Source organism: Melopsittacus undulatus, chromosome 11 (genome assembly GCF_012275295.1).
Source record: "Melopsittacus undulatus isolate bMelUnd1 chromosome 11, bMelUnd1.mat.Z, whole genome shotgun sequence".
Taxonomy (NCBI): domain Eukaryota; kingdom Metazoa; phylum Chordata; class Aves; order Psittaciformes; family Psittaculidae; genus Melopsittacus; species Melopsittacus undulatus.
The window spans coordinates 14,611,524-14,637,665 of NC_047537.1; the positions used below are offsets into that span (position 1 = coordinate 14,611,524).

At 56.8% G+C, this 26,142-nt stretch overlaps 1 protein-coding gene, 1 long non-coding RNA gene and 1 other non-coding gene across 6 annotated transcripts; 2 read left to right on the forward strand and 1 right to left on the reverse strand.

The window, feature by feature from the left end:
- The first annotated feature begins 5,082 nt into the window (after positions 1 to 5,082).
- LOC115945710 (uncharacterized) lies at positions 5,083 to 8,141 on the forward strand. Of its 2 annotated transcripts, XR_004550144.1 has the most exons (5): positions 5,083 to 5,130; positions 5,669 to 5,757; positions 6,717 to 6,799; positions 7,767 to 7,889; positions 8,052 to 8,141. It is a non-coding gene; the product is annotated as an uncharacterized lncRNA (long non-coding RNA). The 2 variants fall into 2 exon arrangements; XR_004079979.2 differs by lacking the exon at positions 5,083 to 5,130 and having other exon boundaries at positions 5,327 to 5,757.
- On the forward strand, positions 5,526 to 5,601 carry LOC115945715 (small nucleolar RNA R38). The gene has a single exon (XR_004079982.2). It is a non-coding gene; the product is annotated as a small nucleolar RNA R38 (small nucleolar RNA).
- A 1,525-nt stretch (positions 8,142 to 9,666) lies between the features above and the next one.
- Positions 9,667 to 20,625, reverse strand: ST6GALNAC2 (ST6 N-acetylgalactosaminide alpha-2,6-sialyltransferase 2). Of its 3 annotated transcripts, none has more exons than XM_034067809.1 (10): positions 20,481 to 20,625; positions 19,687 to 19,921; positions 14,495 to 14,639; positions 13,669 to 13,843; positions 12,800 to 12,965; positions 12,579 to 12,717; positions 12,331 to 12,434; positions 12,089 to 12,172; positions 11,047 to 11,146; positions 9,667 to 10,875 (listed from the first exon to the last, which is right to left on the reverse strand). In XM_034067809.1, exons 2-10 carry the CDS (start codon positions 19,809 to 19,811, stop codon positions 10,708 to 10,710), a joined length of 1,206 nt encoding a protein of 401 aa, XP_033923700.1. In that variant the 5' UTR covers positions 19,812 to 19,921; positions 20,481 to 20,625; the 3' UTR covers positions 9,667 to 10,707. The 3 variants fall into 3 exon arrangements, with proteins under 3 accessions (XP_033923700.1, XP_005144324.2, XP_033923699.1); XM_005144267.3 differs by having other exon boundaries at positions 19,687 to 19,999; XM_034067808.1 differs by lacking the exon at positions 20,481 to 20,625 and having other exon boundaries at positions 19,687 to 20,039.
- Positions 20,626 to 26,142: the final 5,517 nt, after the last annotated feature.

Below are 26,142 nucleotides of genomic sequence, written 5' to 3' on the forward strand. Positions count from 1 at the left end.
AGCATACAAGGTTCAGCCTTTAGATAGGCCCCACTTAGAGCATTCCTGAGCCTGCTAAAGTTCTATGTAAGTACACAGAACATGCTGAGGAGGAATGGGCTTAAGCATGTATTTAACATTCAATGGAGGCTTAAAGGCTTTGCTGCTGGGAGAAGGGAAGGACATTTTGTTTGCAGTGTGCCTTGTCCTATGTGGGAAGATGTTGCTTGTATGCTCCTGAGCTCCAAAGAGCCCTTCTGGTATTTCTTGGGCCTGCTTTGAGCAGCAGACACCAGGATCTGGGACCTCGCAGCAGGCTTATTTTAAACCCTACACATTTTTCCCTCGGAAGTCTGGCACCTGAAATCCCAGCAAACAATCTCCAGCAAGGGACTGGTCTTTGTGCACTGCTGCGCACACAGCATACGTAACAGAGACAGGCATCAATCTAGCTACCCCCTGCACCTCAGCATCTCCTTGTGCTTCATAGGATCAAGCCACACAGGGGGCTGATGCCAGCCACACACAGCTAGCCGTGGGGGACTAGCTTCTTAATGTGTTCAGATACCCTGGTTGCCTCCGCCAGCCATATGTCGAAGATGAGAACCACAGCAGGGTATCTCTGAGTGAGCAGATGCTTTGTTTCCCCAGGCTTTGTGGGACCCTATCTGCATGGTGGGACCAGGACAGGCAGAGGGGGAAAGCAAGAGGAAATCAACTTGCTGTCAGTAAGCATGGAGAGCATCTCCCTGGAGAGACTTACGGGCAGTGAGAGGGGAAATGGGTGGGAAACTGGGAGGAGGCCTTGTCCTTCAACTGAAGCGTGGGATCAAAGCCCAGCTGAAGCTGGAGAGGTTCTGTCATTGATTTCTGTTTGTCTTTCTGCCTTCCCCTTCTCTGGCACACATTCTGCCCATTCTCCTGTTATCTGCCGCAAAGATAACCAGAGGGTAACGCTGTGGCTTTGCATGACAGATACTGAAGCACCTTGAGAAAGCAGAATATGGGAACTTAAGGTAGCATATGACTTGCTGGAGGAAGCAATCCCCTCCAGATCCTCTGCTGGGAAACTGAGAGCAGCTCCAAAACATCCACATGTAGATCTCCCTGCCCTTTAAATAGCTTTCCTTCTTGCTCAACCTTTCAAAGACTGGAGCAAGAAAGTGCCGTAACGGATGGAGACTGGCCACAGGAAGTCTATCAGGATTGCCTTTGGGAGCAGCAGTGCAACCGCCTGAGGAAGAACAGTATGTTCAACCACAGGTTCAGACCAGACCATCACTTACTCAGCTTCTCTAGGAAGGCTCAGAGGCTCTTGAGAAGAGCCACCCTGTTCTGCTGACCTATGGGAGGCTTTGCCTTGCACTGCAGCTCCCGGGTGAAGGTTGCACGCCCAAGATGTGTGTGACATGGTCGCCCTCTAAAGGGAAGAGCTGAGAAAACTGAGTTAAGTCCCATACAGGCAAAGTTGCAGAGGTTTAGGAGAACGGGCATGGGTGAGGTGCTGACCATGTCTCTTCATCCAAAGGTTTTGTTCTGCCTCCGAAATAGTTTGGACATATTATCCATGCACCACGAACAGGAATAATGACTGGGCACTTGCTCATGCTGTTCTCCTGAGCACCTGGTACCTGGCACTGCTCATCCATTTGTAGGCACAAGCAGCTACTCTGAGAGCTTCCACCCCAAACCCAAGATGGTGGCAAATCCCTCAGCACATCCAAGTCTCCGTCTTCTCTCTTTCCAGGATCTGAACTCTGCACAAGTGTTGTATTAAAACCAAACCCAACCAAATAAAAAAGAAAACCTTATATCCCTCGGGGAATTAAAGGACTAATTCTAGTTGTGGTGTCTGCTGTATTTGCTTATTCAGAAAGCTAAAAGTAGTCAGGCAAATTGCCAGCCACATCTCCACAGAGCAAAAGCTGCTGCAATGAAGACTGTTAATTGCTGCCATTCTGTATCATCATCTGCTTTCCTACCAGGCCAAGCACTCGTGCAACAGGCTCCTGCCGGGCAGGAAGGTGCAGAAGCTCTCATGTTCCCATCCCAGGGGATGGGGCTCACTATAGGTTGCTTCTTCCAGTCTCCTGCTAGGCTTTCTGCAGAGGACACAGAGGGCTGGAGAAGGCCTCCTAGGCAGCCACTTCTGTTGGAAGCAGCTTATTTTTAACAGCACGTTGGCATCTCTTTATAGACTCCTTGCACCACTGCAAGAAAAACAGAATTAAACAAAATGCCTTTTCCAGTCTGCTGACTTTTAAGAGAGACTTTAGGAGACAACATAGGCCATTCTGGAGAGCAAAGGACTCACAGATCGGGTTAAATCTTTGCTCTGGAAAGAAAACTCATGTTCTAAAATAGGAACAAGGCCAGGAGGATCCAGGCACTAAAAATACAGACGAAGTCATGCTGCCTGTCCCTGGGAACTTGACTGCCTTGCCTGGAAAAGGGCCTCCTGGAGCACAGGGCCAGCCGGGGTGGGCAGCATGGAGCCATCTCCCTGCTATCGGAGGGATCCAGGCACAAAGACACTGAGCTCAAGGGACTCGGCTCTTTGGGATAACACAGGTGCTGTGTTCATAGACTTGTCAATCCCAGGGTCAGGTTAGACAACAGAGGAGGTGGCCATGCCGTGCAACATCAATGAAGCTTACTCTTGCTGTCGCTGTGGGGAACAGGGCAGCTTTCCATGAGCACATCTTGGATTCAGACACCCTGTAGGACAGTAAACCCCCCACATCTCAGACATTTCAGGGGTGACAACAGCTAGATATGGGGGTTCACCTGTACTCAGACTTGCCCGCTCTCCTTTTCCAGTCACCGCATCCTTTCACCTCAAGGGTGGATAAAGCTTTGAAGCAAGAAAGTGCACATTTGTGATTCTTATTTTTCTCCCTTTGGTTACATTTATACTTTGGTATTGGTCAGAAGCTGAACAGGATCCTATTGAGACAAGGAGGCACAAAAGCACAAAATGTAATCAGTTCTAAGTAATGTTAAGTTTGATGGCTTTGTAATGGAAAATCACTGCGGTGCCTGAAGGTAGCTGACATAGTTTCAGGTCCTTAGGAGCTTAGTACAAAAGGTGTAAGAAAAGCAGAATGGAAAAATAGGACCTGGGGATGGGGAGTATCTGGGACTAGCAGATGGCCAGGATGGGCACACTTAAGCTAACTGGTAAGTAGAAGGACAGGATGATTGCTATGTCTGTAATGTTCATTAAGCTGGGAAAAGTCAACAACCCTTAAAGACCAGCATCACATCTTTGTAACCATGAGAGAAACTTTCTGGAAAATGATGCAATATTCCCAGTGACCATGTAAGGATGCCCAGTATAACAATATGGGGACACAGGTTAGGAGGAGCTATCCCCCATGTCTCCCGGTGCAGCAATAAAGGACACCTGCTTGTCAGCTTGAAACTGTTGGCGAGATTGTTCCTGGAGTTTTCTCTGAATAGATGTCATGGCAGGTTTTAACATCGAAAGATGACCATTGTACAGACTGGAGGAGTCACAAATTCAAAGCACACATACCTATGTACTAACTAATCTCTGCCTAACCCTCAGTCTCCTGCTAATTCACCTTTCTGATGTGTGCCCCTTCCTACATAAGCTAATGCTTGTTCAGCCTTTAGAAGCCAAGTACAAGCCTGGAGCACAAGGAACAGCTGAGGGACCTGGGGGATCAGTCTGGTGAAGGCTCAGGGGGGACCTGATGGCTCCCTGCAACTGCCTGACAGGATGATGGAGCCAGGAGGGGCTGGGCTCTGCTCCCAAGGAACAAGGGATGGGACAAGAGGAAACGGCCTCAAGCTGCACCAGGGCAGGTTTAGATGGAGCTGAGGAACTGATACAGGGGTAACCAATGTACAGGGGGGTAATACAGAGAAATTGTACAAGGAGGTTAGAGGAATTGCTTAAACAAAAGTATTGTTTGTCCTGAATACCTATCATGCCTACTAGACAATGCCAAGGCATTAACTACTGACAAGGGGAGAAGCAGATGCCTGATTCTACTGATAAGGGGGAAAAGCAGATGCTTAGTTCTACTGATTAGGGACAAAAGCAGATGGTTTATGGCTTGGGCACCGATCAAACCCTAAGGTCATGCGTGAAGATTAAAAGGTGAACAGTTTAAGAAGAGGAAGACTCATTTACTTCATCTTGAGACCGCTGGCCATGAACAGAGACGGCACTGCGCAGGCACAAAGGACCTTGTGTATAGAGTAACCTAATGCATATGTATACCTTAAGAAATGTAAAGGGAAAACAACCCTGAGGTGTGCATACTTTGGAGGAGCTATCTCCACACACCTCAGCGCTAAATAAAAGCATACCTACTTCACAACTGTAACGAGTTGTGGAGTCTATCCACGCATCAGAACAATTCCTGCCCCAGAGGGTGCTCAGGCATTGGAACAGGCTGCCCAGGGCAGGGCTGCAGGCACCGGCCCTGCAAGTGTTCACACAGCGTGGAGACGAGGCCTCAGTGCCATGGGTTAGGGGTGGCCTTGGCAGGGCTGGGGTAAGGGTTGGACTGGGTGAGCTTAAAGGGCTTTTCCAGCCTGATTCTGTGATTCTGTGTGTGTCTCCCTACTGAACAGGGCACAAGAATGAACTAACACAATTCATGAGCAGCCTGATGGTGCAGAATCCCAGCCTGGTTTGGGTTGAAGGGAACTTAAAGCTCCTCCAGCTCCAACCCCTGCCACAGGCAGGGACCCCTTCCACTGGAGCAGCTGCTCCAAGCCCGTGTCCAACCTGGCCTTGAACACTGCCAGGGATGGGGCAGCCACAGCTTCTCTGGGCACCCTGTGCCAGCACCTCAGCACCCTCACAGGGCTGAACCCCCCCAGTGCCTCCTGCAAACACCCCCACACCCAGTACCGCATCCGGATCCCCCGCCCCGGCCATGCCCGACCCCACTGAAGGTCGGGACCGCCGTTCCCGTGAGCCCGCGCGCCTCTCGCGAGATCTGGTAGCCGCGCCCCGGCACCTTTTCTGCCCGCGTTCTCTTCCGGGCAGCATGGCGGCCGTGCGGCGGGGGTGAGTACCGCGGGCCGTCATCGGCAGCCATCCGCGGGCACGGCGGCCTCAGCGGTGCGGAGACAGCGGGAGGGCGAGCGGGGCACCCCTGCGCGCTGCCGGTAATGGCGATTGCGGTGCGGCGGCGCCTTGAGAGCTGCCTGTGGGGATGCAATGGGGCGGCCTCCCCGCTGTGGTGGGTGAGGGAGGCAGAGCCCGGCTCCGGCCCGCTCCGTGCGGGGATGCTCCTGGCCCGGGCGCTGCCGCACCACGCTTACCCCGATTCCTCCCCTGCAGCGCCTGTGGGAGGATGAGCAGCCGGCATAGCTCAGCCCGTGCTTTGCCATCGGTACAGCGGCAGGGCTGTCTTCAAGCACCCTGCAGGCAGCGAGGTTGAGCGAGCCAGGGGCCGCATTCCCGTTGCGCTTGGCCGAGAGGGAGGCAAACACAGAGCCAAGAACAGGCTTGAGGTCTTGGGGGTGGCCCTGTGTGGGTCAGGTTTCAGCTGCCCTGGAAGCTGAGCTAGTGATGATACAAGTTATCCCTGTCTGAAATTGAGCTTTCTTCTGTGGAAGGTTAACTCTGAGGCTCAGCACTAAATACACAAAGGTAAAGGGATGGTTTGTTGTATGAGCTGACTCTGGCTCCTTCCTGTTTCAGAGTGTGGCATGGTGCAAAGCCGGGGTGAAAACACTCACCTGCTCAGGAGGCTGATTCCATCGCTGGACCAACCCTAAACCTGCACCATGGTAAGAAACAGCATTCTTACCTTGTCATGTAGGTTTCTCCTCTCACTGGGCTGTGGAAACAGTACTCTGCTGTCAGATGATAGCCCTTGTCTCCCTGCTGTTACTGGTAGGAGAGATAAAAGCCCAATGCTTGATTAATGCAATTAAGCCAATCAAGGCTGTAGCTTTGTTGCAGCTGGCACCTGACTGTGCAGCTCTCTGCTGCCATGGAGCACAAGTTGACAGGCAGCCCTGTATGAATGGGAATTTGACTGGTGCTGGTGCCCAGTAGAGCAGCTGCTTGTCAGCGTGGTCAAAGATGAGCAGGAGTAGAAAGGATTAGGAGGGATTGGATGACAGCCCATTATGGAGACACCTGCCACAGCTCATCTCATACCTGTATTTCTGCAGCAGTAGGCCCAGTGAAAGAATAATTGTTCTGTTTGCCTACCAGGAGGTGCACTGAGACAGTTTCAAACCTGTATCAGGTTGCTGGGGGTGGGGAAGAGCAGTTCACATACACCAAAGGGTGGTCCTAGCAAGGGCACACCCTGAAGAATACCTTCCCCAGCAGGGTTGTGTCTGCTTGGATGTATTGCTCAAGTAAATCCAAACACACTTGATATCCAGGAGTGGATTATTGTGTGCAAGGAGGGAGTTGGATTAAGATGTTTATGATGAGGAGGAGGGTGTCTGCTTGAAGTGGCTCAAAAGGATATAAACCATTGAAGTCACAGGGTTAGCGTGGGTTTTATTAATAAGCAAGGATTTAGATAGCATCCATGTCCCAGAGTTTCTTGTCTGAGTGACACAGCACACTGGCAAACGGGTGCCTTTGTCTCTGAGGGACAGGTTTCTGCTGTGCTGAGTTTGAGAGACAAAACTTGCCTCTGAATGGAAACCTTCCTGTCTTAAACTCTTGCTCTGTGACCCAGTGTAAAATGCTGTTACTAACAGTGCTCAATACATCTTGTATTTAGGAGGAAATCATCCTGCAGAGGCCTGGGGCTCTAATGCTGTCCAAAGACAACTTTGGCAGGAGACCAAGTTGGGCTTCAAACTGGTAAGAGAATGCTTTGGTATCGCATGCTGCTGGGTTTCGATCTGTGTGTAGGCAGCACGAGTCATTGCTGAGCAGACAACCTTGTCGTTGAATGCTTACCAGAAAAAATACTAGTCATCAGGAAAAACACTGGGGCAGCATCTGGGTGTCTTTGTATGGAATTGTATAGAACTTAAGGAGTTCATAGAGCCAAGGGCAGGAGAGAAACCAAGCCTGTGATGTGTCGTTATCCCTGTCCGATGTCTCGGCTGTGAGGGAGAAAACTGTCCACTGAGGCTTATGGCCCCTCAACAGGTCTTGCAGAGATTCCCAATGACAGGAGTGGTGCCAGTAGGGCAAAAGCAGCATCTCCTTATCTTCATGCCCTGGTGATGCACAAGCACTGTCCCAGACACGCAGGCTCTCTAGCACAGCAAGGCTCGGGACAGGGAGTAACTGGCTGCTGTTGCCACAGCACAGATTCAATCTGTGAACAGCTTTTAAGCTGCTTCTCCAACCAGGGAGGCACAGCAGCAGGTTGAAGGGCAGGGTAAGAAATGTGGTTTTCTCCCACTGAACGTACAGTCATGGAACACCCAGGCTGGAGCAGCACTTTGTCTCCAGGTAGCTGACAGCTCCATTCTGCTGAATAATTTCATGCTTTATTTAACAAGAGTTTGCATTTGTTTGCAAAAGATCATTAACATTTCCTGACAGGCTGAGCCAGCAAAGGTGACAGTGAACTTCCTTAACAACCAGGGTTGTTGTGCAGGATGTGAGGGAATGGTGCTACAAACCAACAGTCACAGTGATTGCTTTGTCAATACCGCTGTGTTCAAGTGGGACCCGTCACTGGGAAGAGCATGTGGGGCTTTTAGCTTCCAAGGAGAAAAGGGGGAGAAGTACTTTGAGAAAAAGGATGGTTTCAGAACAAAGTATTTCTAGGAAAGCAGTTACAGCATTGCTTTGTGGTGTCTTCCAACTCTAGAAGCATCAGGAGGAAGATGGTTCTGGAGCAGATCTCACAAATGGCCATTGATAGATCACTGGAAACGGTGTGAAATGGCCACCAGTGTGTAACTGCAGGCTTCTTACTGCTGCCCCATCGTGGGTAAGTTCCCAGTAAAGCCAAAGAGGATTTGGGTGCTAATGCCATTGGCTGTGGGGGGAGCAATTTTTGTTTCCTGAACCCTGAATTCTTGAACAAATATTGCAGATGAAGAGCTCTTCAGCTGACACTTGCTCTGCTCTGACACTGTCTTTTCTTACCTAGGACCCGATGTGCAGCTGGCAGGAGGAAGAAGTGGGTCCCTGCTGTTTGCTGTTCCACAATAAAACAAGTTGTGGAAAATCTTGAGAGTCCAAGTTAGTTTGGTTGTTTTTGTCAAGGTTATCTACTTAAGCAGAGAGGGGTTTGAGCAGGGAGAGAGGATTTGGGGTTAAAATCCTTTCTTTCAGAAATACAAGCAGTTGTGAGCTTACTCTTACAGCAAAACCTGCTCCTCCCCAGTACTTCAAGACATTCAGCCTGCAGACACTGGAAAAGTACTTCATGATAGCAGGAACTGCTAGGAAAGATAGGAAAAGCAGTGTGACAAAATGACTTGCAGCTAAGCCCAAGACTGACAGAAATGGCTCTTGTGTTTTGCTTGGAAGCTTGAAGATAAGAAGAGAAGCAGTAGTAGAATCATAGAATAGTGAGCATGCCCCATGGGCAGGGACACTTCACACTAAACCAGGTCACCCAAGGCTCTGTCCAACCTGGCCTTGAACACTGCCAGGGATGGAGTATTCACAACCTCCCTGGGCAACCCATTCCAGTGCCTCACCACCCTCACAGTAAGGAACTTCTTCCTTATATCAAATCTAAACTTCCCCTGTTTTAAGTTTTAACCCATTACTCCTTGTCCTATCACTACAGTCCCTAATGAAGAGTCCCTTCCCAGGATCCCTATAGCCCCCCTTCAGACACTGGAGGCTGCTCTGAGGTCTCCACACAGCTTCTCCAGGCTGAACAGCCCCAACTTTCTCAGCCTGTCTTCATAAATAGTAGAGCCATGGGATTCCTTGTCTGGTCAAATGGAGTGTGTTTAACTCTGGGGCAGGGTACACATAGCTTGGAAACCCCTTTTGGAAAGGAAAACGGAGGTGCAGTTCCTGTTATGCACAAAGAGCTCTGCTCATGAGCTGGATGGGATTCCTGGCAGGAATCTGCACCGGGACTGCTCATTTGTAAAACCTCTTTTTGCCCTGTGCATCAAGGTGCCATGGTCCAAGTCGCCTGAATGGGTTTTGCTGAGGCTTGGCCAGAGCTGGTTTGAGGAGGCTTTGGTGCTGTCTGGTCGGGTGATGTGAGGATCAGGTTTGTTCTTGTCATGCAGGAGGTTTTGCTGAGTGCTTGTGAATAAAAAACAGGCCTGACAGGCTGCCTTGGTACCATTGTGAGGTGGTTCTGATGCAAACAAAGGTTAATTTTGAGATCTGGGAACACAAGATATGTTCCAAGCTTGAGATTACATCTGAATCAGAGACCAACCTTCTGTACTGCTCCTTTGAACTGGCTGAAAGCAGCCTGTTGTGAGCTCGAGGGGGGTTTGAAGTTCCCTGGCTCACAGCCTGCCTATCTCTTGCCATCTCTGCAGTGAATTGTTCCCTTCTCCTGACGCACAGCACAGAGCATCCCAAGTGGAAAAAGGCCATGATCGGAAGCTGCTCCCATAGATCCAACACATCCACGCAGGGCTCCAGGGATTAACCCTGGATGGGGAATGGCCCCATTGCTGTGACTGGGGCTGTTCCTCAGCCAAAGGCTCACTGCTACATGCTACAGCCCTTCTGCTGTGGGAGGTGGAGGCCTCACCCCCTCCTAGAAACAACAGAAACAGGCATAAAAGAGAACAATCATTCAGTATTTATGTCATTATGGAGTGGGAAAGTCTCTGGTCACACCACTCCCTCTGCAGTGCCCTAAACACCGGATGGAGCAGCTCCCCAGAGGGTCTTAGCACTGGCTTACATGGGTTCCAAACCATCATCCCCTCAGGCTTTGGGGAGGAGTAACAATCACTCAGGGTCCATCACCCAACTGGCTTGGGTCTGCCTCCTCACATGGAGGGCACTGCATAATCCCCACAGAAGGAAGCTCCACCAAACCCACTCCCCTGCACACGTGGGATGTAGACCCTCTCAGTTCCAGGATGCCCAAAGTCCAGCCATGTTTGTGAGGTCCCAGTTGAGCTGCAGTAACCCTACCCACAGCTGATGGCTTTTAAACCTTGCTTGAAAACACCATGACCTGGAGAAAGGCAAAATGAGAGGGCACACTGTGTGTCTGCTGCAGGAGAGGGCAGCGAAGCCAAGACTCTCCTGCTGGTCATGGAGGCAAACAGATCCTTCTGGACAGCAGCACGTCAATCCAGAGCTGGCTGGAGATGGGGCTTTCTGCAGCCTGGAGGGAGGTGTTCTCCAGTCACACCACGTTCGGGTTGCTGAGATGATCCAGTCACCACTCCAAGGATCCATCACGCCTGTTGTGGTCCCACCATGGTGATGAGCATTTGAGCATGATGGTGAAGGGTGTACACAGGTACACATCTCCAGCATCTTCTTCCACCATCATGGTACCTCACATGGGCCCCACATCCGTGTTCACGGGGCTGGAAGGTCACAACCACGTGCCATGGTGTTTCTTAGTGCCCCAAAGGCCACATCCAATCACACTGAGCCATGAAACATTGCTGGAGATCCCAGAGGATCCTCTACCAGCTTCAGCTTGCCCCTTACCGTCGCACCACTGCCGGCTGCAGTGCGGCGGGGCTGCTCCTTGGGCTGGGCTGGCAGAGCCCTCCGGAGGGAGAAGGTGGCCTTCAGGGAAGAGGAAAAGAGCCACAGGAGTCCTTGACCTTGCCCGTGTGGGCAGGCACCCGGCCTCACCGCTGGTACAGGGTCATGATCCCTGCTCGGTGCAGGCTCCTCCACAGAGCTGCCTCCAGCATCATGTCATGGTTGGCATAAAACACCAAGGGTTTCTTCTCCACCTCGAAGTAATGGTCTGAGAACTGCTCATAGTTGGTGGTGATGAACCCATAGGCACTGACCTGCGGGGAGGGAGGTGGGACAGAAGGAACAGGGTCAGGGCTCACCTGGACAGGGACATGGGGTGAACAGGCCAGTCCTCACCATGAGCTTACAGCAGCTCTTCCAAACCCCCCACAACTCTAGGGGGGATCCCTGTGTCCCCAGGGGAAGGTGTCCCTGTGTCCCTGTACCTGGTCGCAGGTGTGGAGCGCAGTGAGGAGCATGAGGGCACCAGTGCTGGGCATGTAGAGCGATCCATACCGCGTGTCCAGCAGCTCTGACCGCAGGAACCTGTTGGAGCACACAGTACATCAGGGGGGTGCTGAAGCCAGCAGCCCCTGCCAGCCCCCAGCACCTGCCCAGCAAGGCAGGAGCACTGAATGAAATGCCAGGGCTCGTGTGGATTCACTGATGACTGCTACGAGGGTTCAGCTCATCTGCTGCAGGCACCTCACTGCTGTTTGAGATCGCCTCAATGCAGGTGCCTGCTTTCATCCAAGGTAGGAAAGGACAATCCCGGTGAGCCCCACCTCTGCTCTTGTTAGCTCTGAGCCAAAATTTGATTCCTTCTGGGAGCTGCTGCGAGGGCTGGAGCAGCTCTGCTCTGGAGCCAGGCTGAGAGAGCTGGGCTGGGGTAGCCTGGACAAGAGAAGGCTCCTGAAGGGGAGGCCTGAGAGCAGCTCCAGTGCCTAAAGGGGCTGCAGGAAACCTGGAGAGGGGCTTGGGACAAGGGCCTGTAGGGACAGGCCAAGGGGAATGGCTTGAACCTGCCCAAGGGGAGACTGAGATGAGCTCTTAGGCAGAAGCTCTTCCCTGTGAGGGTGCTGAGGCACTGGCACAGGGTGCCCATAGGAGCTGTGTCTGCCCCATCCCTGGCAGTGTTCAAGGCCAGGTTGGACACAGGGGCTTGGAGCAGCTGCTCCAGTGGAAGGGGTCCCTGCCCGTGGCAGGGGTTGGAGCTGGAGGAGCTTTCAGGTCCCTTCAACCCAAACCACTCTGTGGTTGTATGAAATGGGAGGCAAGGCACAGTGAGGTGTAGGAGGGAATGTGAGTTGTGCTGCAGTGGATCAGAATGGCAGGGGAGGGATGCCTCTGCCTTGTTTGCAGAACACAGGGCAGAGGTGGTCCCAGTGCCTGGGGGGTACTGGGATTGTGCTTTGGTGCTGGGCACCACTGGTCTGCACTGGGGAGAGCAGTGGCAGGATACAGCCGGTCTGAGCCCATCACCCTCACCTGGTTGTCAGGTACTGCAAGAAATCTGGATGCAGCAGCTTGAACTTCTCAGCAGATGCTTCTGGTCCAAAATACTTGCGTGGCCTGCGCAGGGCGAGGAGAGAGGCAGAACTCGTGTCATGGGAGCCCTGGGGCTGCTTGGGGTTTATCCCTCCAGGGACAGATGTGGGGTGAGGACAGGCAAGTCCTGCTCCCTCCACTGCATCACCAAAGGTGCTGGGGGGATCTTGGGGGCTACTCACTCGTCCCCTTTGTCGGAGCCCTCTGGGACCGTGCTGCCCTGGATGGCCGACCTCAGCATGATGTAGTCACGGGCATCCGAGGGGATGAAGATGTACTTCAGGTCCTGCAGCAGGGACACAGCTGTGGCACTCAGGGGGCCCTTGGGGCACTGCCCAACCAGCAGGACAAGGACTGAGGGCTCCAGAGATGGGGAGTCCTGAGGGACAATTGGGGGTCACCTCCTCCCCAGCAAGCCCTCGGGTCTCACCTTGCCCTGGGGTATCTGGGTGAAGCCGTACTCCTCATAGGCGATGAGGGAGTTCTTCATGGTGTTCACCGTGAAGCCATAAAAGGAGATCTTGGTGCCAACATCCTCCTCGAAGCCTTTGATGACGGCCCCATTGAGCCTGTGGGAAGAGCACGGGATGCATGCCCGGGGCTGGCCCCTCCCCAGCACCACGGCCCCATCCTGCCCGGCCCCATCCTCACCTGAAGACCAGGTCGTGCGCGTCAATGGCCGTGCCCTGCCGCGAGCCATTGAGGATGCCGCCGTTGCCCACCACGGCACAGCGCACACAGCCCCCGGGGATCCTGTCCCTGTCGAAGAGGTGGCTGTTGGCAGAGGTGTTGAGGAGCCGGAGGGTGCTGCCCACCACTGGAACAGAGCAGGATGGGGCCCGTCAGTGGGAAAAGGTGCAGATCAGCCCCGTGAGCATCCTCACACTTCAGTGTGAGACACAGGCACGGGTGAGCTGGTGCAAGGGCACATCCCGGGGCAGCACACAAGTGAGGAGAGTGGTAGGATGGGATGGGATGGGGGGACACCAGCCCGCTCCTGCTCTCCCAGGCTTTGTGCCACCTCCCCACAGCCCCACACTCAAAGCCTGCTCCAAACAGCAGCCATGCAAGGCACAGGGATGCGTCCGGACATCTCCAGCCCTGCGGATGCTGCTGCCTGCACTGGCCATGACCCTTCCTGACAATGTCTCCTTGCAGCTGCCCCTGGTTCACTCCCACCCATTGTCCCCAGCACTTCCCAGCGCAGGGATTGAAGCCAGCGGCTGCTGGGGAGAGCAAGGAGTGGGTTTGGGGTAGGAAGGGAAACAATCTCCCTCCAGCACAATGGGCCGGGTTGTCCGAGCTCCTCCGGCCCCAGTTAATAATGGAGCACACACTGGAGCTTTTATTCTGGGGAATGTCACAAGATGCAGCCGGTGGCATTTGCAAACCCGCCTGGGAGCAGGAGTGGGAACAGATCAAGGTCCCTGCAGGGCTCCCTGCACCCCTTTAACCACCCCACACCCTCCCATTGCCCCCTAACCCCAACTGCTGCCACCCCATCCCGGCTGGGTCCGTACCTGTGTGGGACAAGCCCTGCCAGCCGTAGGGGACGTGCCGCGTCTTCAGCCTGTCCCAGGTGTCCGGGCTGAAGTGCTGGTCCCACATCAGCACCGGGCTCTCGAAGCGGAAGATCTCCCCAAACTTGGGGTCTGCCTTGGCTCTGCTCCTCACCGAGTGGACGCACGTGCTCGGCTGGAGGGAGCAGGACCCTGGGTCAGTCTCCAGCCTGGGTCTGCCTCCCCTTGGGCATCTCTGCCCCTCGAGGGGAGGACAAACCCAGGAGCAGAAGAGCTCCTTGTGCATCGGATGCTCTGGGTCACCCAGCAGGGCACTGCCTCACACCACAGCTTCCCGCTGCGAAACAGCCCCTGGTACCCAGCTCAGCGGGGCTGGGAGGAGCAGGGCTTACAGACGGAGCCTGAGCCTCATGACAGACCAGTGTGGACACCCTGCTGAAGGCCTCTGCTGTGTAAGAACAGCCCCCATGCCCAAAACCAGGTCCTGGATCCATCCTCATGGCTCTGCATCCCGGGCTGGTGGCCCAGGTTCACAGGAGGAGTGAGGCAGTGAGTGATGCTGGCACCAGCTTTCATAGTGGGGAATTGCTCAGGGACATGCTGCAACAGCCATAGGGAGGCCTGGGAAAACCCATGTGCATGGATGGAGGTCATCACACACACACACACAAAACCCCTTCCAGACAGCACTGCTCATTCTCTGCTTCCCCACACGGATCTTGCCCAGCAAGGGGGGCACTGGGGGCACTGTACCCATGGCAGGGGTTGGAACTGGATGACCTTGTGCTCCTTCCCACCCCAGCCCCTCCTGTGACCCCATGGTTACCTGCTTCCTGCTGGGCTGGGGCTCCTGCAGTGCAGCAATGGGAACCTTGAAGGGCTTCGAGCCCCCTCCAAGGGCCCATGGGTGGCTCCCGGCCCGTCGCGATGCCCCCGGTGGAGCCAGGACCAGCGGCTCCGGCTGCAGGAGGCTGTGGGAAGGAGGGGGAGGATCAGCCGGGAGCACCCCGAGACCTCCCCCAGGTGTGAGATCCATGGGGCAGGACCACGTCACCTCTCTGCTCCCCAACCCATCCCTGTGTGCTGCAGAGGACTGGCAAAGGGCAGGGTCTGTGCAGGCAGCGGCTGCCTTCTGCTGGACCCCATGGACCAAAACCCGCATCCTCGGGGGGTTCCTGCTGAGACCTCCATGGCTCCCCCACCATCCCACCCTTCCCAAGCCCAAAGACAGCAGGGCTGGGACAAGCTGGGAGCCGGGGGACTGGAGAAGCAATCGATAACTGGAATCTGGAGGCTCTTGGGGTGTGTGGGACCCCTCTGCCATGGGGCCAGCTGAGGAACACTGAGGGACAGAAGCAGAGGGTTCCCTGCTGACAATTTCGGGGTGCCCTGAGCCAGGCAGAGCAGCCCCAGCCCCAGGCGATGTGGGGCTGGGGCCGGGCAGGAGGTGGGAGCCCACCGGAGGGGAACAGGCTCCCATTCATCCCTGCACACAGAGCCCTTCAGAGCCCCCCAGTGCCGGCAGGGGCAGGTGCCCAGGCCAGAACAGGGGCATTGTGGTGGAGACAAGGGCCCCTTGTTCTGGGAGCTCCGCCTGCGGCACAGGGACAGGTAGGGGCAGGTGGGGAGTGGAGCTCGGCAGCGTTGGGTTTCCATCCCCAGCACAGCCCCTGCCAGCACCAGCAGCACCCACAACTCTGCCCAGGAGCACATACAGGCTCATTCCCCACCCAAACCCTGCTCTGTGCCACGGGGTATGGCAGGACATGGGGCAAAGCCCAGTGCCTTGCTGGGGCTGGAGCATCTCCCCAAGCATGGACCCCATGAACCCCTCCTGCAGCCCTGATCCAGCTCTGGGGCAGCAGCACAAGAGGGACCTGGAGCTGTTGGAGCAAGGCCAGAGGAGGCCATGGAGATGCTGCGAGGGCTGGAGCAGCTCTGCTCTGGAGCCAGGCTGAGCTGGGCTGGGGCAGCCTGGACAAGAGAAGGCTCCTGAAGGGGAGACCTGAGAGCAGCTCCAGTGCCTAAAGGGGCTGCAGGAAAGCTGGAGAGGGGCTTGGGACAAGGGCCTGTAGGGACAGGCCAAGGGGAATGGCTTGAACCTGCCCGAGGGGAGACTGAGATGAGCTCTTAGGCAGAAGCTGTTCCCTGTGAGGGTGCTGAGGCGCTGGCACAGGGTGCCCAGAGAAGCTGTGGCTGCCCCATCCCTGGCAGTGTTCAAGGCCAGGTTGGACACAGGGGCTTGGAGCAGCTGCTCCAGTGGAAGGTGTCCCTGCCTGTGGCAGGGGTTGGAGCTGGAGGAGTTTTAAGGTCCCTTCAACCCAACCCAGTCTGGGATTGATTCTATGATTTAGTCCCAGCTCCCTCTTTGCACCATCCCAGAACATCCAGCTCTGGACAGGGGATGCAGAGGGTGCAAGTGTCCCTGCAGAGCCTGGGCATGGCCACTGCAGCTCTTCCAGTCAAACCATCTTGCCATGAAAAGGCATCTCCCCAGCAGGAACCGCTGCCCTGAAGAGCACCCACACACACACATGCTCCAGCCCAGGGCCAAGCTCCCCAGCTTAGCTCTGCCCCATGGCCACATCCTACCCTCCAAGCACATGCAAAGAGCCATCCTGCTGTGCGCAGTGTAGAGGTGCTGACACCGGAGCTGGCCACAGCACAGGGAGAGCCTCAGCTCATCCCTGAGGCTCATTCCAGGAGCACTGGAGCTGGCACAGAGGAGGGAGGACAAATCCCTGGAGAGGATCCATCAGTGTGGGGCTGAACCACCCAGGCTGATGCTGGAACCACTGCTTCCTGGTGTTATCACTGCGAGCATCTCAACAAGCCCAGCCTGAGCAAACCTGCCTGCTCCTGGCAGGATGGTGCTCAGCAAGGCTGGGCAAGGACATCCAAAGGCTGCAGGAGCCCTGGAGCTCCTTCAGCCCAGCTCTGCCAGGTGCAGCAGCACAGCCCAGCCAAGCAAAGCTCCCCCATGCAGGAGCCCTGCAGCAGCTACAGGGACATGGAGCTGCATCTCCCCATGTGCTGCAGCTCAGTGCTGTGGGACCCCAGCCCTGCTGCCCTCCTCCATCACACACAGCCAGGATCATCAGGGGTTGGAAGGGAGCTCCCATGGGCCTCGCAAGCAGGAGCACCCAAGTGACAGACCAGGGACTGCAGAAACCTCCTTGCTCCAAACCCAGCCAGCTCCTGGGCAGCACCAAACCCTGCTTTGCCCGCTCACCTTTTGCCTGTCCATGGAGACACAACCCATGGGAGCTGCTCCCCTCACACTCCATGCCCAGGAGCTGCCACAAACAGCCCCTCCTACTCCATCACCTCCCCAGCCTGTCCCCATCAGGCTCATGAGCCCCATCTCTGCCCATCCCATCGGTTCACACCATTCCCTTCTCCTTCCCAGGCTCATCCAGGACAACGCAAGACCCTGGTGCTGCCAGTGGAGGTTCCTGTGCCTGGGATGCTGGAGGCTCTGATCCACTGGGATCAGGCAGGTTGGCTCCTGCTGACGTTTGATGGGAGCCGGGTGCCACATCCAGCCATGGCCTCCTCCTCATTGCTCCATGCGCTGCCCTGTGAACCCCATCCCTGCGCCCGCATCCCAGCTGTGGGTGCTGGAGCCAGCTCCCATCCTGCCCATGGCCCAGGGCCCCCTGTGCAGACACAGCCGGGCTGCGGGCAGCCAACGGCTTTGACGTCAGCGCCAGGATGTGGCGGAGCTCCTCGTGCCGCCGCCTTGACTCAGACGGTGACAACGCTGCCGATGCACAATGGGGCTGTGGGGCAGCACCGGCCCGGCCAAGCCTGGGTGTGCTCTGCACCGTGCGGCTCTCACGGCTGACGTTTGTGGTCCTTGGCCGCCCCGCAGCCCTGGCAGATAACAGCAGCTGAGCGCCCTGAGCACACACTCCTGCCTTATCTTCAGCAAACAGGCCCAGGGCCCCGCTGAGCTCTCTGAGGGAGCGGGAGCAGCAGCGTGAACCGGCTCTGGGAAGGGGTTTGCTCCATCCCACCACACAGGGCTGGGCTCCAGGAAGCATCATCCAGCAGCGGCACTGGAGGCTGGGCAGAGCCCTGCAGTCATCCGTGGGTGATGCCAGCAGCTCACTGGTGCTGCTCCGTGGATGGCTGGGGATGGAGGGGACAGGGCTGTGCCCAGCCGGACCCCAGGGCTCCAGGGATTTGGCTGCAGACCGCAGGGTGGTTGGCTCTGCAGGGACAGGGGCACCTCACCCACCTCCATAGGGCCTCAGTGCTGTCACCGGCTTTGTGCTGAACCACAGCACTGCCATGGGTGATTCGGTGCTGCAGCACCCAGCATCAACGAGGGGTTCAGCATCCTCCTGACCCCTTCACCTCCTGTGAGCCACCATGGACACAGCTCACACAAAGCTCCTGGCCAAAACGTGGCCTCCCCTGATGGTGTGAGGGTGGGAAGCGCATGCTCTGTGGTGGCACATCCGTGTGTGACACAGCGGCTGTCCCTGCACCACCTCCGGTTCAGCCCCGCATCCCTCAGCTGGGCAGCGCCGATTCCTCTGGTCCTGGTGCAGAGCGATTTTGGGCAGTGTGTTTGTAACCAGAAACAGGATTCGCTCTGGTTTGGGTCTCTCTTTAGCAGCTGAATTAAAGCCAAGAGGAAAAGCCCAGGAGAGCTTTGGAGCACACCTCAGCTTCCCATTACCTCACCCTGGACTCCTCTCTGGGGCTGGAGGAGCTGACCCCCAAATCCCGTCAGCTGTGGGGCAGGATCTGGGCTGGCTCTGCAGTGGGGGACTCAGGGCTGGGGCAGGATCAGGCAGTGATGGGAACCTGCACCCAGCACCCACCCCATGGGTCTCCTCCACACCCTGCTCTGGGGATGGGCCACAGACCTTACGTCAGTGCACGGCTGGTTCCCATTCCAAGCTCCAGCATGGTCCTTGCGCACAGCCTGCTGCCCTCGTGGGCCTCAGGTTCCCCTCTCATGGACTCTCATCAAGCTCTTTGCAGGGAGCTGCTCACACCCCAGCCCTAAGCACCATCCAACGCTGCTGCCATTGGCACCTCCGCTCAGCCACACAGCAAGGGGGGAAACAGCAACCTCTGCCAGGGCTGCTGGGGTCCTGCTGCTGCGCAAGCCCGGTGGAGAGGGGATCCCTGCCCTGGGATGACAGCAGGGGGCAGGGAGAGCCCCCGCTCCCAAACAGGGAAAAGAGAGGAGAATCTGGACCCTTCCCAGGGCTGGCTCCGGTCCCCACAGCATCCTCCATTGCCGGGCAGCACCCAGGCGGCTGCGCTGTGCTGCACCCAGAGCACCCAGTGTGGAGGGGAGGGACACCCATGGCACTTCCCTCGCACATCACCTGATGCTCGCAGCAGAGGCAGGCGGCCGGAGCTGCAGGGCAAGCGCTCCCTCAGCCCTGCTCGGCCACGCTCCCCAGGGCTCCCTGCGGGACCCCAGCACCGGGGAGACCCAAAAGGGCTTGGGGGGGCCGGGGGATGCAGGGAGCACAAAGGGGGTGATGCACACCGGTGGGGTTTGGGACGTGCTGCAGCCCTGGGAGTTTGCAAGGGGTTGGGGACAGCCCCGGGGATCGGTGCAGCTCCATGGGGACCAGACCTCCCCTCGGACAACCGGCTCCGATCCTCAGCCCAGTGGGGATGCAACGGCTGCTGAAAGGGGTTCGATCCTGCTGGGGACTGAGCACCCGCAGTCACCCCTGGACCCAGCAGCGGTTCCTTCGCACTGCGATGGGCTGAGCACACACAGGGACCCCCGCAGCCCCCCACGGCCCCGAGGTCCCCCTCTGGGCACCCCTGGGCTCGGAGATGCCCAGGACACCTTAGGGGGGGGCAGAACCTGCTGCAAGCACATTTCCCACGGCAGCCATCAAGCGGGAGCACAGCGGGATAACCTGCACTAAAGGGCCCGCACCAGCACCCCAACAGCACCCCAATGGCCCCTCCCCGCCCCAGTGCACGACTCCTCATGCTGGATTCACCCATCCCGCTTCCCCTTCCCCTCCTTACCTGGCCAGGACCCTCTGGCTGCCGGACGACTCCACCGTAGCGTAGTAGTGACCGTAGAGGAGCAGGGAGGATGTTAAACCCGCCAGGAGCAGGAGGCAGAGCCGCTTCCAGTGCGGAGACCCCATCCCAGGCACCTCAACCGCGGGAGCAGCGCAGGATCCCTACAAACTTCCCGACCTCCTCCTCCTCTCGCAGCCCGGCTCCGTCCCGCACCTTGGAGCGGGCTGGGATCGTCCTGCGGAGCTGCGGGAGGGAGGGTGCGAGCCGGAGGGAGGAGGCACCGGCTCCGCTTTGGAGCCGCTTCTTCTGCGAGCTGGGATTAAACATTTACTGACCCGGCAGCGAACCGGGCCCCTTTGTCTGCACCTCCCCACGCCGCCCCCGCCCGCTCCCCCAGCGCGCAGGGATCCCCCCTCCATAACTTAGTGTTGGGCTCCAGCACCGCTCCCACCCTGCGCAGCCACCGCCGGCTCCGGCTGGAGGCAACCGCCGCGGGGTAGCCCCTGGTACAGAAGCCCCCAAGTGAAGCCGGGCTCCGGGGTGCAGGCAAAGGGGAGGAAAGAGGGGGGGGGGAACCGTTGTGGTGCTGCCGGATTGCTCCCTCCCGGCGCGGTTTAGCAGCAAACGGAGCAGTTCAGGGCTTTCATCAAGGGATGGGTTGGGCTGGGAACGGGAAACCGCGTTTGGGGTGTTCTGGGGAAATCCAACTGAAGCATTTTGGTGTTTTAGGGAAGGAAATGCTTCAGTTCCCTCTTGGTGAAAGAGTGTTTCAACATGGCTTTACTTGAACTCACCTCAACAAAGAGAGCAGCGCTGGGAACCAGAGGAGATGCACACCAGAAGCTGCTCCGGCGGGGAGGGGGCTCAGTAAGGAAAACAGGAGCTTTCACAGGGTCTGCAGTGATTTCAGGGCAATGCTGGGTGCTCAGGAAGCACCAGCCCAGGGGAGCAGCAGTGTGGTGAGCCCTGCTCCATGCAGTGTCCTGCACCCACAACTCCCTGAGCACCCACATCACCCCTGGTGTCACCCACCTCCAGCCCCATCCCAAATACCTGCTGTTGTTATCCAGACCCAAGAACATCCCTGCTCCCCTTGTGCAGCCCCAGGCCAGCAGGGTTTTCCCAACCTTTCTCATTCCCTTGGATCCAACAACCCCCGCTCCTATTCCTGCCTGCCCAGGCACGTTCCCAATGGTGCTGCTCCTTCAAAGGGAGGTAAAAGCAAGCAGCATTCCACTCTGTGTCTGTGTTACTGCAGCTCCTACAATCGCCAGCCCTGATCCTCTGGGAATTTTGGCTGTGTGTGGATGGCACCCACCGAGTGCCCCGGGTTCCATTGATGGCCATGCTGTGATGTGATCACAGGAGCAGGTCTGCACCCCAAGGCTGGCAGCGCTGGCTTTGTCCCACCAGGAGAGCAGGCATGGGACCGGGATCACCACATGGGGATGGTGGCAGAGCTGCTTTTAGAGCAGGTGTGCAGGGATGAAGCTGTGATGCTGCACAGGGAGCTGTGGGGAGCAGGCAAGGAGCAGCAGGGACAGGACAGACAAAACCACCACCACTTGGGTGAAATCGGGTCTAAAGCTCAGCTGAAGCTACCCCTGCAGAAGGTCAGGCAGGGGAGGGAGTTAATGGGTAACCCAGAAGCAAAGGGCAGCTCCGGTGGAAGCTGGATGGGCTTTGCCTCCACCAGCCAAGCCTGATCCCAGCCCATGGGGCACCACAAGGCTCAGGGCCAGCAGAGCAGGGACAAGAGCCTGGGTCTGGGCTCAAAGGTCCCCAGCCTAGAACCCATCCCCACCGGTGTGACTTGGGGGTTGCCTTTGTTTGCTCTGAGCTGATGGATTTGCTCCTCATGTGCAATTGATTCTGGCTCTTCATTAATCACAGCTAATTATTGCCAACTGCTCCAGGGAGCCACAGGTGACCCTGCAAGGGTTTGCCCTGCAGGGGGAATGGCCAATGGTCCAGAGCAAGCCTGGGGAAAGTCAGGAATTGGCCTTTTGGAGACATAGGCCAAGGGGAATGGCTTGAACCTGCCAGAACAGGGGAGACTGAGATGAGCTCTTAGGCAGAAGCTCTCCCCTGTGAGGGTGCTGAGGCGCTGGCACAGGGTGCCCAGAGAAGCTGTGGCTGCCCCATCCCTGTCAGTGTTCAAGGCCAGGTTGGGCACAGGGGCTTGGAGCAAACTGCTCCAGTGGAAGGGGTCCCTGCTCGTGGCAGGGGTTGGAACTGGATGAGCTTTAAGATCCCTTCCAGCACAAACCAGTCTGGGATTCTGTGAAGATTCTATGATCTCTGGTGGGGCAGCAGCTCTGTGCATTTGCCCTGAGGGCTGCAGAGCTGGATTCTTCACATCGCTCCCATCTCAGTTCCCATGAGAGATGATTTTCTATTGCTGGGGCTTTTTTTCAACGGGGTGAAAATGAGATGCTCAGTTCCTCATCTGCTCTGCTTGTTTTGTGCTACAATGCAACTTGGTCCATGCCCCAAAATTAAGTGGTGCTTAATTTAGAAGTTAAGCGTGAAAACTCCTTTAGGATGAGAGTTGCCAAATAAAGATGAGGAAAAGAACACAAAAGAAATCACAATGAAAACCACCAAGTGTCATTTTTAGCCTGGGCTTTGTGTTCCAGTGATTACTGCTTGGAAACAAACCCCAAGCCCTCCCCATGGCCAGCGAGAGGAAAATCAGCACATTTCACACCAGCTGGTTGTTGGCCACGGGCTGGTGGAGGGAACTCGTGTGGACTTTGGCATCTGAACCGTCCAGCTGGGAGAAAGAGATCTCCTGCAGGATTTCCATATCCCCGTTCGCTCAGCACAGGGCACAGGGGCATTAAGAACGTGACAAAGAGCTGCTTGTAGAGAATAGCCCCGAAATTCCAAGTCTGGATGTAGGAATGTGTTGCTGTGTCAGCCCCTCTGGAGAACATGGGGCCATAGGGATGCCTTAAGGAAATCACTTAAGGAGAAACTGGGCAGCAGATGTCCCAGGAGGCGGATGCACAGCCCCTTCCTTGTGGAGCACAGAGAGCAGAGGCCAAACTTCATCTCCCCAGGTTCCACACAGAGACAGGGTCAGGTAAAGCACCTGCAGCACTGATGCTGTCTGCGGATGCTCCCCAATGATCTGTGCTTGGAGTTTTAGGGGTTACTGCAGCCAGAGGCAGGAGGTAAAGTGGGCAAGTGATGGGATGGAGGACTGGGGACCCAGGTGTGATGGCAGCACCCAGCTGCAGGACCAGAGATGCTCAGGGCTGTGCTCAGCATCTCCCCACAGCAACTGCAGCCCTGAGCACTGGGCTCTGCCTTTTGGGCAGGGAAAGGGGCTCAGGGATGCAGCTGTGCAGGGAAATGGAGCTCATGTGCCCCAACTCCTTCCCTGTGAGGGTGCTGAGGTGCTGGCACAGGGTGCCCAGAGAAGCTGTGGCTGCCCCATCCCTGGCAGTGCTCAAGGCCAGGTTGGACACAGGGGCTTGGAGCAGCTGCTCCAGTGGAAGGGGTCCCTGCCTGTGGCAGGGGTTGGAGCTGGAGGAGCTTTAAGGTCCCTTCAACCCAAACCCCTCCATGATTCTTTATGCCAACCTGGCAGTATGCAGCCCATGGGGCAAACTCACCCTTCAGTCCCCTCCTGCTCCCCCCCAAAGCAGGAGGGCTGTGGGGACAAGCCATGGGCTGAGGTGGCATGTTGGGACCTCATATGTGGTGGCTCCTGTTGGCTCTGCTGGGGCCTAGCCTTGCTCTTACCACAGCAAATAGATGTCTGCACATGGCAGCGCCCTGGACCATGGACCAGGGCGAGATAAGCACAACACAGCCGGGAGGCCATCCCCTCTCCACCAGGCACAGGGCAAGCTGTGGGGCTCTGAGGGGTGCCGAGGTGGGAAACACCTTGGAGAAACCATGGTGCGGATCCAAACCGCTGCCTTCTCCTTTCTTGCTGGCTCAGCACTCATGAGCCGATCCTGCCCTGCTCTGAGCAGGGTAAACAGTGCCTGAGGTGTGCTGAAACACAGGAGCCTCAAAGCACATGGTCCAGGGCAGGCTCCATCCCCAAAGCATGCAGCTGGGAGAGGGGACACTGAGTGAGCCCCTTGCCCACCTGCATGGAGGAAGGTATGGAGGGAGTCTTGGGGTACCCTCAGGACACAGCAAGGTCCTTCAGCAGCCCAAGGGCCAAGCCAGGCTGAGCTGGGAAAGCCCCACAGCACCCAGGGTGCTGCTGCTCAGCCTGGCAGAGGAGCCCCAGTACCACAGCCCCATGGGGCATCTGGGGCTGCTGCACCCCTGGGAGTGAGGGGAGGTGCTCTGAGGTCACCTGGGGCTTTTTGCACAACAAAGCCATGGGCTGCTCCTGTATCTTGTTCTCCCTCCCCTATTATCAATTGGTTTTCTGGTCTGACTGCATTTCCCTGCTGCCACATCCCCAAGGAAGACAGAAGGTCAACAACGGGGGTGAGGAGGGTGAATGAAGCCCTCACCTTGCCCCGAACATCTCTGTAGCTGGAGAACATAAACAGCATCTGGGTTGTTTGTGACCTGGAGCATGGCTGCTCCAGAGCGATTGCCTGGGAAGGAGCAAGGAGGGACAATGCGGATGTGCCACCATGGCACAAGGCTGCCACGGAGCCAGGCAGGGTTTGGTGGTGGCTGCCAGCACTAGCAGACACCCCAAGCCCTAGCACATGGTGTCCCATGCTTGGTGAGCCCAATCCTGCTCCCACATGGCCCCAAGGTGCTGCAGCCCAGCAAATCCCCATCTGCTTCCTCCTGCTCTGGTCCCAGTCACAGAGCTACATGCCCGTGCCTATGCAGCAGGACATGGTTCCTGCATCTGCCAGCAGCAGCAGTCCCAGCACACAAAGGGAAGAGGTGGAACCAAACACAAGACATAAAGCTCTGCCAGGAAGGTGACACCATGAGAGCTCCTGTGACCAGTGCCCACAACAGGGGGGTATTTAGAGGCTGTTAACCTCCTAACAACCCTCATGGCAGGGGGGTTGGAACTAGATGATCTTCAGGTCCTTTCCAACCCTAACTATTCTATGATTCTATGTACTTACCAACAGCTTCCCAATAAGGCAGGGCTGATGCAACAGCAGCTTCCAGGCACCAGGTATCGTGCCCACACATGAGGAGGAACTGCTGTGTCCGACGCATCTCTCATGATGTCAGATCCCACCACTTGTGCTGCCTTCAGCACCACATCACATTGCACGAGCTGAGACTGCACCTTTGCAGCTGCAAGAGCCGCATTTGTGGGTACCAAACTCCTCCTGTGCATGTCCCTGCATACCCCAGGGAGCTCCTGGGCCATAACGCTATGGGCAGGCAGGTGCTAGAAAGTGAAGGACACCGGGGGACAAGGGCGTGATGCAGTGTGGGCAGCGCAGGGCTGGGACACGGCCTGTGCCAAACCTGGATGTGCGGGATGCAGCAGGATGCTGACGGGTCCTGAACTGGAGCTGCCACCTGGTGGCACTGGGGCAATGCTGCCTGCCAGCCACATGGACCTGCCTGGGCACATTTGGGGTGGCCCTGCAACATGGCACTGCCTCTGTTCAGCTGCCTGGAGAGGCTGGGGCTGGTCTGCCATTGCTGGGACACTCACCCAGACCTGAAGCCCGGCTCTGTCCAAGGCTGCTCCAGCTCCTGCTGCTCTCCATAGGTTCTGCTGCACTGGTTTGTGCCAGGCCAGAAGCTGGTTGGGAAATGCCACCTTCAAAGCCCCTCGACTTCCCGTGGCTGCTTAGGACCTGCTGCTGCAAACGGGGGTGGCTCTGGTGGACTTGTGCTCCAAGGAATGTGTATCCATGTGTGCCATGTCAGCCCATGGTGGGACAGGATGCCTTGGTGCACTGGGACAGGAGCCAAGTGAGGAGGGAAGAAGATGGCCAGAGCTGCTTTCTTGGAGCCACAGAGGATGTGGGTTTGAGCTTGCTGAGCAACTGCAGAGCACAGCAAAGGTCCTTCTCCAGCCAAGGTTACCCCTGGTAGCATCTACCTGTGCCAGCTGCCATGGCAGGAAAGCCTGGAGCAAACGGCCTCCTGGGAAAGCTTCCTTCCCTTGGCTTTGGGAAGCCTCAGAGCTGGGCACTAGGGAATAGCCCAGGCTGGGGGCTGCCAGCCCTAGAGCCTCTTTGCCCACTATGAGCCCTTTGCTGGGCAGGACTCAGCCCCATCCCCATCCCACTTCCCAGAGGAGAGAGAAACAAAAGAGAAGGAGGGGGAAGGGCCTAAGAGAAACTTCTTCCAACTTCTGGGGAAGAGAAAAGCCCCATTCAGGCAGGAAGAACAGTGTGGAGCCGGTCACTAAGCAACCCACAGCAATGTGGCTCAGCCCAGCCAAGGAGTGCTGGGCAGGGAGAGCCTGCAGGGCCTGGGGACAGGGGACACGGCTGAGACACCCAGAGCCTGCATCAGGCTCCCCCTTCCCAGGGAGGCTCTTTG

Coding starts and splice junctions, on each gene's coding strand:
- ST6GALNAC2 (XM_034067809.1), bottom strand. CDS start 19,811: ATGGGGTCTCCGCACTGGAAGCGGCTCTGCCTCCTGCTCCTGGCGGGT. Junction 12,718..12,799: donor GCGCACGACCTGGTCTTCAG/GTGAGGATGGGG, acceptor CTCTTCCCACAG/GCTCAATGGGGCCGTCATCA. Junction 10,876..11,046: donor CGCTCCACACCTGCGACCAG/GTACAGGGACAC, acceptor CCCTCCCCGCAG/GTCAGTGCCTATGGGTTCAT.